The sequence below is a fragment of the Pelmatolapia mariae genome, linkage group LG2 (assembly GCF_036321145.2).
Source record: "Pelmatolapia mariae isolate MD_Pm_ZW linkage group LG2, Pm_UMD_F_2, whole genome shotgun sequence".
In the NCBI taxonomy this organism is placed as follows: domain Eukaryota; kingdom Metazoa; phylum Chordata; class Actinopteri; order Cichliformes; family Cichlidae; genus Pelmatolapia; species Pelmatolapia mariae.
Window position 1 is genome coordinate 251712 of NC_086228.1, and position 12745 is coordinate 264456.

General features: G+C 46.0%; 2 protein-coding genes across 3 annotated transcripts in view; both read left to right on the forward strand.

Moving 5' to 3' along the window:
* The first annotated feature begins 1338 nt into the window (after positions 1 to 1338).
* phf19 (PHD finger protein 19) lies at positions 1339 to 7035 on the forward strand. Its single transcript, XM_063483746.1, has 14 exons — positions 1339 to 1528; positions 1949 to 2129; positions 2216 to 2297; positions 2391 to 2495; positions 3808 to 3902; positions 4143 to 4291; positions 4369 to 4464; positions 4543 to 4732; positions 4812 to 4879; positions 4974 to 5114; positions 5193 to 5253; positions 5329 to 5414; positions 5521 to 5601; positions 5672 to 7035. Exons 1-14 carry the CDS (start codon positions 1476 to 1478, stop codon positions 6015 to 6017), a joined length of 1734 nt encoding a protein of 577 aa, XP_063339816.1. The 5' UTR covers positions 1339 to 1475; the 3' UTR covers positions 6018 to 7035.
* A 298-nt stretch (positions 7036 to 7333) lies between these two features.
* Positions 7334 to 12745, forward strand: part of dab2ipa (DAB2 interacting protein a) — a 42633-nt gene continuing 37221 nt past the window's right edge. For both annotated transcript variants that reach the window (XM_063489079.1, XM_063489087.1), the window contains exon 1: positions 7334 to 7456. The gene's annotated coding sequence lies outside the window, so the exon portion shown is untranslated. The remainder of the gene's footprint in view (positions 7457 to 12745) is intronic.

The following is a 12745-nucleotide window of genomic DNA, read 5'->3' on the forward strand; positions in this document are numbered from 1 at the left end:
GCACAAATTGTTTTAAAAATGCACTCACCCTACAAACATTACTGATGAGTCAAGATCTGCACAAAGTGACAGAAACACTGAAGCAGCTCCACATTTTATTCTTATTGTCATGTATGTCCTATTTGTCAGGTGACAGAAGAACCAACACAAAGCTCAGAGAGTGATGGTGACACAAGATCACAGGTGAAATTGGATAATGACTTGATGGTTCATGACTGTATTTGAAGCACATGTGTGACTGTATGTATTTGGATTGTCTCACTGTTATTTATCAGGTGACAGAGGCAGCTCTGCCATGTTGTAGCTCGGACAGAGGTGAAGAGGCGAGGTCACAGGTGACTGACTGATGATTTGGTGCTATAGATTAACGAGAGGAGAAGGTATGTGTTTGGCTCCTTCACATAGTGGACATTGACCAGTAGTGTATGTCTGTTGCTGTAACAGTAGTTCATGTTTAGAATAAAAAATCCCAGCTCACTGATTTGATCGGGGCAACAGTGCCTAAAATGTTGCATCATTTTGCTGAGAGATCTTTTACTTTGTGGTAATCTTAGATGAGTAGTTTTATGGACAAAAAACAACCAGGTCATTCAGTGTTCCCTTAGTGCTAATGTATCAGAGATGTTGGTGTACTATAACTGGAGTAATGTTGTTAAGTTCTTAAAGTCATATTCTTTTATTGTCATGACTGTATTTGAAGCTATTTTTATTTTTGTATGATACCTGATTTATATGGAATATGGCTGAAGTAAACTAAAGTCTAAAATACTTCGTCATTTGTTTAATAGTAATTTAACATTATATAATTCACATATAAAACTATGAATTGTAATTTTAAATGGTTTAAAAGCATGTAGAATAGCATATGTAGGCAAGTATATTTCTCCTTTTATCAAGAAGCAAAGACAAAAAGGAAAAAAGAAAGAAAGCGGGCAGGGTTCGGTGGTTGAATCATCCGTCCCCACCAACGCCAAAACCAGATCTACGCCCTTGTACTGTGTACTTGCGGGAGAGAGGAGCCGAGGGTGGTGTGTGAGAGTGGAGGAAGGCGGTCACAGGTGGAGTTCAGCTCGCAGAGAGGTGGAGTCATAGGGTGTAGATCAGCAGCGTGTAGGAAGAACAGCTGCGGGGCCGCTACACAAGAAATCTCGCTCAGAAAAAATCTCGCGGTAAAACTATTTTTTTCCTCTCACAGCCAATCACAGCGCAGGGTCCCGCAGGCTTCAATGCAACAGCCAATCACAGTTAGGGTAGGCGCTGCGGCGTGATGACGGAACGATAAGGAAAAAAGCCGTGCTGTGATTCGCGGGAAAAGTGAAAAATGGCGCCGGAGTAAGTTTGAAGTTTAGCGCCGCGGAGAGCAGCAGCAGCAGACAGACAGACAGACGTAAGGGAGGCGGACAGGCAGACGTGAGGGGGACGGACAGAGACAGACAGCCTGAAGAAGCATCGACTCAACGACCTTCTGTCCTGGGATGCCAGCAGCGGGAGGACCGGCAGAAAGGAGGCACAGCCCGGATCAGTGCAGGTATCACGGCTTGCCTCTCTGCGCTGACCCGCTCTGATTTAGCCCTGAGATTTAGTGTGGCCCGTTAGTTCGGCCCGGGGCACTGAGCTGTTGGAACCCTTGAATTTAACCCGTGTCAGTTCATCACTGTGTGCAAGTGTTTAACTGTGAGCTGGCCCTCTTAACGTGAATTATTACGGGCTGTTACCGGGTTATCGTTCAGGATTTCATGGCCCGGTTTACTCATTATTCCGGTCGGTTATCGCGCTTCATCAGCTCTTTTCCGTTAGTTAACCCGTTAGGGTGTGGTGGGTAGTTACTGGATGGTTAGAGCTCTGTTAACGGTATGTGATGGGAGGACGCACTGCGCATGTCAGCCCTCCTCCAATCCACCGCGTAGTTCAGGAATGAATCACAGACCGTCTGTCTGTCTCTCTGCAGGATGTATGAGGACCTGATCGAAGACTTCTGCGGTCTGGAGCATCAGGTGTCTCCAGGGGGCGGAGGGTGTGAAGGGGGGCGTGTCCCCGAACCTGACATGGTGGAGTCCAGTCTGAGCGTGGGTCAGTTCGTGCTCTGTCGTTGGTCAGATGGACTGTACTACCTGGGAAAGATCCAACGGGTAAGCGTGTGCTCACCTGACACCCACTGCAGCATCATCATGCTCATCGTGATTGGCTGAGTTTCTGTGTTCTGATTGGTGGATAGGTGAGTCCCCCTAGGCAGAGCTGCTTTGTCACTTTTGAGGACAACTCCAAGTTCTGGGTCCTCTGGAAGGACATCCAGCACGGTGAGACAGACGGGTGGTGTGAGAGAAAGCTAGAGAGGGCAAGACAGGTGCTTCATGTCTGTGATCTGCTTCTTTTGTCCAATCCTAATGCAGCTGGAGTACCGGGGGAGGAGCCTCGCTGCTCTATGTGCCAGGAGGTGGACCCAAACTCCAACACCCAATCAAACCAGATCCTGATCTGTGGGAAGTGTGGGATCGGTGAGTCTAACACACACACACACACAGGAGCAGTTTATTAGGAACACCTGCCTGTGGGCTTTCTGCAGGTCAGACTGAGGGTCACACCTGCGAAGCTAAAACTGACTGCATGGTAGGACTGGGCGATATGGCCCAAAATTCATATCTCGATATTCTTTAGCTAGATGGCGATATACGATATATATCTCGATATTTTTTTAAAGTTATAAAGTAAGAACAAAAAGAGAGTTCTTAGTCACACTGTGTCCCAGGTCTCACACAGGCACTTTTATTAACATGTAGCACAGATGTACATGAAAGAATTACTTAGAAATAAATTATCAACATTTATTAAATAATAATGCTCCATAAATAAAACAACGTTGTTTTTGTGCATAACGAAAAGCTCACAATTGTGCAGTCAAAATGTAAACTAAGACTCTGAGCATAATAACAAAGACAGATTTCACAGCTGCTCTAATCCCACGTTCTACTGCGTGACTGACAGCCTGGAGTTGTGTGAACTGCACGGCGTCAACGCGTTAGCGCGGTAAGGTCGTTAACGCTTCACGTTGATGCCGTCCAACCCCACGCACGGGGCGATCCGCGGTAACTTGTTAACGGATATTTGCCGCATTTATGCCGTTAACGTCATTTTAACGAGATTAACGCTGACAGCACTAAAATAGTAATCTCCAAATGTTTTCTTTTTACCGATCAGCTCCTCTTTGATAGCTGCTGTGTGCATCTTGTCGTTGCCTGCAGGTGAAGCGATGGGGGAGTTGTGTTCAGTGAAGGAGAGGCAAGGCAGAGTAACGTTGCGTAGAGACAACAGTGGAAGAAAGAGAGGGAAACTTGCGGCTCCAAAAGTATAATTGTAACGTAACGTAGTAACATATTGTCACATCTCATATCTCGTATAAAAAAATATATCGATATATTTAAAAACTCGATATATCGCCCAGCCCTACTGCATGGTGTTTGGGGGTGGGGTTTATTGGACGGGCTTGCTGTGACATCAGCGTTTTCTCAGGAGGTGGAGCTCCTCCATAACTGCTGATACTTCTAATGTGTTAGCTCACGGATGAATGACCTCTGACCTTTAACAGAAGCTCAGAGTGAAGCTAATAGTAGAAACATTAGAGCAGACTCCGTTTGCAGTAGAAATGCTTTCTGATGATCAGATTTAAGGTCAAAGGTCACATCAGGATTCACCTTCACGTGATCTGAATGAAGACCTAAATGAATCGAACGCCCGTGATGATGACTGAGTGCTCTTTGCTTATCTGTTGCCATGGTGAATCCTGGGCTCTGACCATCACCTGTCTGTCAGGTTTCCACCAGCAGTGTCACATTCCTCCAGTAGAGGGCAGCGGCGCCCTGACTCCGTGGTTCTGCAGACGCTGCGTCTTTGCTCTGGCGGTCCGGGTACGCTTCTCACCTGTGTGTGTGTGTGTGTGTGTGTGTGTGTGTGTCTCTCTCTCTCTCTCACCTGTGTGTGTGTGTGTGTGTGTCTCTCTCTCTCTCTCACCTGTGTGTGTGCGTGTGTCTCTCTCTCTCACCTGTGTGTGTGTGTGTGTGTGTGTGTGTCTCTGTCTCTCTCACTCTCATTTGTGTGTGTGTGTTGCCTGCCTCTGACTCGTGTCTCTGCACCTGTGTGTCCCACAGAAGGGCGGGGCTCTGAGGAAAGGTGTGATAGCCAAAGCCCTGAGTGTGATGAAACAGGTGCTTCCGTACGAGCTGGAGGCCCTGGACTGGGACTCGCAGCACCGGACCAATCAGCAGCAGTGTTACTGTTACTGCGGCGGCCCTGGAGAGTAAGTTGGCCTGATGAGAGCTGCAGGTGTGGTTGGCCGTTACTTGATTCACCTGTGTGCATTACCTTTGTGTGCAGGTGGTACCTGAAGATGCTGCAGTGCTTCAGGTGTCAACAGTGGTTCCATGAGGCGTGCACTCAGTGCCTGCAGGAAGCAATGATGTTTGGAGACAGGTGAGGCTCCACCCCCTGCTCCGCCCCTCCCCCTGCTACCTTTCCCCGGTATGGCTCTGACTTCCTGTCCTCCCGCAGGTTCTACTTGTTTGTGTGCGCGGTGTGTAATAAGGGCTCAGAGTGCGTGCGGCGCCTGTCCCTCAGGTGGGTGGACCTGGTCCACCTGGTGCTCTACAACCTGTCCATCTGCAGCAAGAAGAAGTATTTTGAACTGGACGAGATCCTCACCTTCGTCTCCACCCACTGGGACCACTTGCAGCTTGGGAAGGTAATAGCACACCTGAGCCAGGTACGCTGAGATCAGGTGGTGTTCCTGTGTTCATTTAACCCTCTGTGTGTTTGTTCAGCTGTCCAACACCCCCCCAGCAGAGAGGGGGCAGCACCTGCTCGACGCACTCAACAAGTACAAGAGCAAGTAAGGACCAATCAGAGCGAGGCCGTCACAATGACACGTGTGTAACATGAGCACAGGATGTGTGTGCTTAACGTGTGTGTGTGTGTGTGTTCAGGTTTCTGTGCGGGAAGGAAATCAAAAAGAGGAAGTGCATCTTTCGTCTGAGGACCAGGGTCCCTCCTAACCCCCCCTCCAAGCTCTTTCCTGAGCGTGCTCAGAATGATGGGGGCGGGGCAAGGAAGAAGACGGCGAGCAGGTATGATCTCTTGCTGCCAGCCGTCGCCGCCTGTGATTGGACGAAGCGTAACCATGGTGTTTATTTCTGTTTCTTCAGCGGCTCAGCTGAGAGGAGAAAGAGGAAGTCCAAGTGGCTTCTCGAGGATGCCATTCCTAATGTGAGGCTCATTTTCTTCTTCTGTGGTTTCTAAAGCTGTTAACGCATCACGCTGACTGTGACCTTCTGCCCGTAGAACGAGCTGACCTGCAGCTGGACCGCCAACCACCACATGGCCAACATTTTTGACTTCACGCTGGATGAGCTGCAGAGCCTGAAGAGGTGAGATCAGCGCTGGACTCGGCGCTCTGATTGATGCTTTGCTTACCTGTGCTTTCCCGTTCACGTCATACGGTGGCGCACCTGTGACGTTGCTGTTCTTCCTCAGCAGCTCCAGCAGAGCCGTCAGCATCGATCAGGACTCCACCGATGCCTCCACCTCTGGCTCCGCCTCCTCCTACCACTTCAGGTGAGCTGAGTGAACACCTGACTCACCAACCCTAGGCTTTTGATATCTGACCTTTGACCTCTGTCTTCAGGAGAAGGATGGGCAGCAGAAAGAGGAAGTTACCCCGGAACAGCTACAGCCAGTGGGCCAATCGCAGTGAGGCAGGGGAGGAGCTTGGAGGGGAAGAGCCTTCTGGCATCATTGGGGCCCAGGACGCTACAAACCACACCCACCTGACCACAGACTCCTCCCACTTCTTGTCAGACCACTCACCGCTGCCGTCTGACAACTCCCACCTCCACTCCTCCATCTCCTCTTACTTTGGAGTAGCGGGTAGGCTAACCAATGGCGAACGCTACCAGGTGTTGGCTCGCCGCATCACCCCTCAGGGGACGGTCCAGTACTTGCTGGAGTGGGAGGGGACGACCCCTTATTAGGACGTTATCAAGGTCCAGGTGGTGTTAGAAGCTTTGATTCCTTTTCCTCTGCACTTGCTGCTGGTGAGCTGCTTATTGGTTGAAACCTGAACTGACACTGTGGCCCCGCAACCACCTGGTCTCTCTGTGTCCCCGTTAAACCACCTGGTCTCTCCATGTCCTCGTTAAACCACCTGGTCTCTCCATGTCCTCATTAAACCACCTGGTCTCTCCGTGTCCCCGTTAAACATGAGGGCTCTCCGTGTCCCTGTTAAACATTTGGATCCCCATTAAACCACCAGGCTCTCTGTGTCCTCATTAAACCACCTGGGCTCCCCATGTCCCCGTTAAACATTTGGGCTGTATATCCCCAGCTGGCCGGTGAGTTTTGAGGAATCAGGAATCAAAGCTGAACTCGATCCTGGAAAAAATAGTTTTTAGTTTAAAAAGTGTTTAAATGCAGCCAAAGAGACACACAGAGCTCCCGTCTGACTCCTCCCACCTCCACCATGTTTGCAGCCTCACACACTGATTAGTTGTTTTCCTGGTTGTAATGATGTCACACTGGTGGAGTTCTTCTTTTGCTCTGATTTGTAAAACACTCAGAGTCCCCCATGCAGCGCCCCCTGGCTGTCAAACAGCACCCTGCCTCTCTTGCCCCCTCCCTCCCCTGTAGTTTTCATGTTGTGTACCTGAACAGAAGCACTTAGTCACATGTTTACCTGCCCCTTCCTCACCTGTGCAGTGTTCTCACTCTATCACATGATCTCACCTGCGGAGCATCCCATTTGACGTCTATGCAAACACCAAAGTGCGCCTGCTGGTGATCAATCTGAGCCACCGATCAGTGTTTCTCCTAGCTTGAAGCTAACGCAGCCCATATTTGTGAATGAGGGATGCTAATAGTGCTAACAGTCTCTGAGACGTTAAACTGGCACTGTCACTTTAAGATATGCTCTGCTCCTATTGGCCTGTTAAATGCTTGTTTTGATCATGTGACTGTTTGTTTGCTGTTTTCCTCTCCAGCTGACCAATCAGCTGCCAGCTTTCTCTGGATTAAAAACAAATGTTTTCTGACCTTTGACCTTTCTGTGTTTCTGTGTGTGTCTGAGAAGCAGAGATGCGTGGAAACCTGGGTTTGTGAAAACCTGTGAGTGTTACAGTCAGTCCACACCTGGCTCTAGGTCTAACTTTATGGGTCCAGATTTACAGGGTCCTGGGAAGCTTTCATGTTACTGAGAGTCCTCACAAAGGCAGGCATACAGGTGTGTGTGTGTGTGACTAGCGCAGGTAATCTGATAATCCAGTTAAGGTGTTAAAAGGCAGAGAAACCTGCATGAGTGTTCAGGTGCATCTGTGTCGTTGTCCTGAGGGTCCCAGCACTCACACAGGTATTCAGACAGACGGGTAACGTGGCGATGTGACAGATTCACAGCAGAGGAGACCACCTGCATCTACCTGTAAGCTTCTTCACCTGTCCATACTTTGTGTTTGTGTACCTGCTCTCTGTGTTTCTTTACGCCTGCCTGAGGTCAGACATGAGGTCCAGCTCATGTTTTCTCCTAAATCAGTGACCTGATTTAAAGCAGCACAGTCTAAGGGAGATCCGGGGTGCGTTCCAAACGACCCTTTTTGCTCAGGAAGGTTCCTCACTGAGAGATGTATCTGCATGGTGGCCATAACCAGAGCTGTTCCAGTTCTCCAAACACTACGCAAAGGAACTTCAATGCTTCCCTTAGCAGAGCATCCTTTATGAACGGAGAGAAGAAAATTCCGTCCCATAATTCATAGCAGCGGCCCATCTGACCATTCATGAAAACAATAAACAAAGCAGGACATTGTATCTTTTACTCATTGCACATGCGGGAGGGGAGTCAGGTAGCTCGCCTGGTCAGCAGTAATGAAAAGTTTAACACTCTGAGTCAGGCAGCTTCAGGTCCTGGGCGCATCAAACGTAGCACAGAGTGGCTCTGGTTTAATTTGAGGACTTCAGACATCGTTTGGTAAACAGAGTTCCAAACGTTGGCCAATGAAGGATAGGACCAGTACATATGAAGTAATGTACCAGGAGCACCCCCTACAGGCTGGGTCCACCTCAGGGTGTATACGCTGCAGCCTAACCCTGGACCAATGCCCCCGATGATCTTAAATGAGTGTGTCGAGCACACATCGATATATTGTGAACTTGGCTGAGGACAGAGTCCCACAGGTCATCTGTGATATGAAAGTTATGTCTTGTTCAAATTTAGATTCGATGGCAGCTACTGAAAAACATTAAGTGGGAGATTAGATTGTACAAGGACGATATTATGCTCCTGGAGGTTGGACTGACCATTAAAACATGTCAGCACAATTCCCCCACAAACCTCCAGACAATCCAGTAGATCACATGTGTCAAAGTCAAGGCCCGCGGGCCACATCTGGCCCGGCGTACGTTTATATCTGGCCCGCGAGATCATTTTATATAGATGTATTATTATTGTTATGCATGGCCCGGCGATGTGAGGCGCTAATAATATACAAACTACAGATCCCATAATGCAGCGCTGCAGCCTCCTTGCTGAACGCTAGGCTAACTGGGAACATTCCCGCATCAATCAAGTCAAACTTCTGTTATTGCGAAGCTAGCCGCTCACAATGGTGGAGAGAAAAGTTGATTCTGAAAGCAGAGCCTTTCAGCGCCAGTGGGTGACTGAATATATGTTTACAGACATTGCTGGTAAACCCGTGTGTCTTATTAGTGGAGCTAATGTGGCTGTAATTAAGGAACTTAATTTAAGACGGCACTACGAGACAAAACGTCAGGATAAGCTGAAAAACCTAAATGCAGAGCAGAAACTACAGAAAGTAGAAGTCTAAAGAAGAATCTGACATTTCAGCAGACCTTTTTCACCAGAGCAAAAATCACAAAGTGAAGCTGTCGAAAGCAAATTTTATTGTAGCAGAGGAGATAGCCAAATCAGCCCGGTACCACTCTGAAGAGCTGCATGATGAAGCTGTGCGACTCTTGTGTCCAGACAAAACGCAGATTTTGGCAAATGTGAGCCTGAGGAGAAATACGATTGCTGATCGGGTTTGTGAGATGGCCACTGATTTAAGAACACAGTTGTGTGAAAGAAGCAAAAACTTTATTGCATACTCTCTTGCTGTGGATGAAAGTGTAGACATGATGGACATTGCATTGTTTTAGTGTGTTCAATAAATGTTTATCTTGTTTGGCCCGCGACCTAAAGTGTGCCTTGAGTTTTGGCCCCCTGTGCAATTGAGTTTGACACCCCTGCACTAAATCAGTGTTTTGTAAACATAAATATGAATAAAAACAGACAGGAATATTATTCCAGAATAAATAAACTTAAAAAAAAAAAAACTTTAACTTTAAATATTTTGCTCTCCATAAAATTATATCCTGTCAAAATTATGCAAGTTAGAAATATGAACATGCTGCCAAAAACCCCAGAAAATATAAATGAAAACATACACAAGGTTGGAGCTGCATGTAGACGGAGCTGGCAAGGCAAGGCAAGGCAAGTTTATTTATATAGCACAATTCAACAACAAGGTGATTCAAAGTGCTTTACAGAGACATTACAAACAAAAACAAATAAAAAGCATGATTTAAAATTGATTAAAACAAAAAAACAGTAGATAAAATCAGAACAGTAGATAAAATCAGAACAGTAGATAAAGTCAGTAGTTAAAATGTAAGTTTTGAAATTTAAGCTTAAAAGTGTGGATTTGGTGTTTTATTCAAATGCAGCTGAGAACAGGTGAGTCTTCAACCTGGATTTAAATAAACTGAGTGTTTCAGCTGATCTGAGGCTTTCTGGGAGTTTGTTCCAGATATATGGAGCATAAAAGCTGAATGCAGCTTCTCCGTGTCTGGTTCTGACTCTGGGAACTGATAAAAAACCGGATCCAGATGACCTGAGGGATCTGGAAGGTTCATACTGGGTCAGGAGGTCACTGATGTATTTTGGTCCTAAACCATTCAGAGCTTTATAGACCAGCATCAGAACTTTAAAGTCTGTCCTCTGACGGACAGGCAGCCAGTGTAAAGATCTCAGAGCTGGACTGATGTGGTCCACTTTTTTGGTCTTAGTGAGGACTCGAGCAGCAGAGTTCTGAATGAGCTGTAGTTGTCTGACTGATTTTTTAGGTAGACCTGTAAAGATGCTGTTACAGTAATCAAGCCTGCTAAAGATGAATGCATGGACTAGTTTTTCCAGGTCCTGTTGAGACATCAGATCTTTTATCCTTGAAATATTCTTGAGGTGATAGTAAGCTGACTTTGTTATTGTCTTAATGTGTTTTTTCTAAGTTTAGGTCTGCATCCATCACTACACCCAAATTTCTCGCCTGGTTGGTGGTTTTTAGGTGTATAGATTGAAGTTCTCTGGTGACCTGTAATCGTTTTTCTTTGGCTCCAAAGACTATTACTTCAGTTTTGTTTTTGTTTAGCTGGAGAAAATTGTGGCACAACCAGTCATTAATTTCCTCAATGCATTTACCAAGAGCCTGTACAGGGCCTCGGTCTCCTGGTGACATTGTGATATATATTTGTGTGTCATCTGCATAGCTATGATAGTTTATTTTGTTGTTCTTTATAATCTGTGCCAGTGGGAGCATGTAAATGTTAAACAGAAGGGGTCCCAAGATGGAACCTTGGGGAACTCCACATGTGATACTTGTCTGCTCAGATGTGAAGTTACCTATTGATACAAAGTATTTCCTGTTTTCTAAGTATGTTTTGAACCAGTTTAGTACAGTTCCTGAAAGACCTGCCCAGTTCTCCAGTCGTTTGAGTAATATGTTGTGGTCAACTGTATCAAATGCTGCACTGAGATCCAGTAAAACTAAGACTGACATTTTTCCACTGTCTGTATTCAGACATATGTCATTAAACACTTTGGTCAGAGCGGTTTCAGTGCTGTGGTTCTGTCTAAAACCTGACTGGAAGGCATCATAGCAGTTATTCTGTGTTAAGAAGTAATTGAGCTGTTGAGAAACTGCTTTTTCAATGATCTTACTTAAAAATGGGAGGTTTGAGATCGGCCTGTAGTTATTCATTTGTGTCTTGTCAAGATTGTCCTTTTTCAGTATAGGTTTAATTACAGCAGTTTTTAGTGATTCTGGAAACACACCTGACATTAAAGAAAAGTTTATGATCTGTAACAGGTCTGACTCCAAAGTCTTTGAGACCTTTTTGAAAAAACTTGTTGGCAGGACATCTAAACAGCAGGAGGAGGAGTTCAGTTGGCCTAAGATGTCCTCCAGGTCTTTGCTGTTAATAGGGTGAAACTGTTTGATGGTGTTTAAACAGTTTTTGGGTGGACACAGTACATGTCCTGGATCTGCTGTTGATGTACCAATTGCTTGTCTAATCTTTTGGATTTTTTCTGTGAAGAATTTGGCAAAGTGATTGCAGGCCATGGTCGAATGAAGTTCAGCTGCCACTGACACAGGAGGGTTTGTTAGCCTGTCAACTGTAGAAAATAAGACCCGAGCGTTATGACTGTTTTTGGTGATGATGTCAGAGAAGTAGGACCTCCTTGCACTCCTCAGTTGTAAATTATAATTGTGAAGTTTCTCTTTATAGATGTCATAATGAACCTGGAGGTTTGTTTTTCTCCATCTGCGCTCAGCTTTCCTACACTCTCTTTTTTCATTTTTCACCAGTGCGGAGTTTCTCCATGGAGACTTTTTCCTTCCAGAGATAACCTTCACCTTAATGGGAGCAATAGTGTCCATTACATTTAACATTTTAGCATTGAAGCTAGTGACGAGCTCATTGACTGAACCTCTGGACAGGTCAGGTGTTAATGGGAAGACCTGGTTAAAGATCTCACTACTGTGTTCAGTTATACACCGTTTTGTGATCACTGCTGTTGATATATTTGTGTGGGCTGAGATTTTACTTTCAAAGAAAACACAGTAATGATCAGACAGGCCCACATCAGACACAGTAACCTTTGAAATGCTCAGGCCCTTGGAGATCAGTAGGTCAAGAGTGTGTCCTCTATTATGTGTGGCCTCTGTTACATGCTGAGTCAGCCCAAAGTTGCCCAGAGTGTTACTCAGGTCTTTAGTCCCTTTGTCCTGAGGGTTGTCCACATGGATGTTAAAATCCCCAACAATAATTACACAGTCGAAATCAACACAGATCACAGACAGCAGTTCACTGAGGTCGTTAAAAAAGTCTGTGCAGTATTTGGGAGGCCTGTAAACATTAAGAAACACAACTTTGGATGGGGCCTTCAGCTGTAAAGCCACACATTCAAAAGACTGAAAACTTCCAGGAGATAGCTGCTTACATTGAAATGATTCATTAAATAAGACAGCAACCCCTCGTCCTCTCCTGCTCACCCTGGCCTCACTGATAAAACTGTAGTTAGGAGGGGTCGTCTCGATGAGAACAGCTCCACTGTTACTTTGGTCCAACCAAGTTTCGGTTAAAAACATAAAATCAAGGCTGTGCTCAGTGATTAAATCATTAATTAAAAATGTTTTCCCAGCTAAAGATCTAACGTTTAATAAAGCCAACTTAAGTGTTTTAGAGGTATTATTTGCCCCCTCGTGTTTGGGAGCAGTCTGTGGCACACAAGCTATGTTTACTATATTTAAAGATCTTATAGAGTGCAGCTCTCTGTGTTTTGACCAGGCCACACGTCTCCTTCTGTCACCTAAAAGTACAGAAATTTTAAAACCTTCTAATAAACAGGGTCCCAGCTTCTCCTGGGAAAAGTCACCAC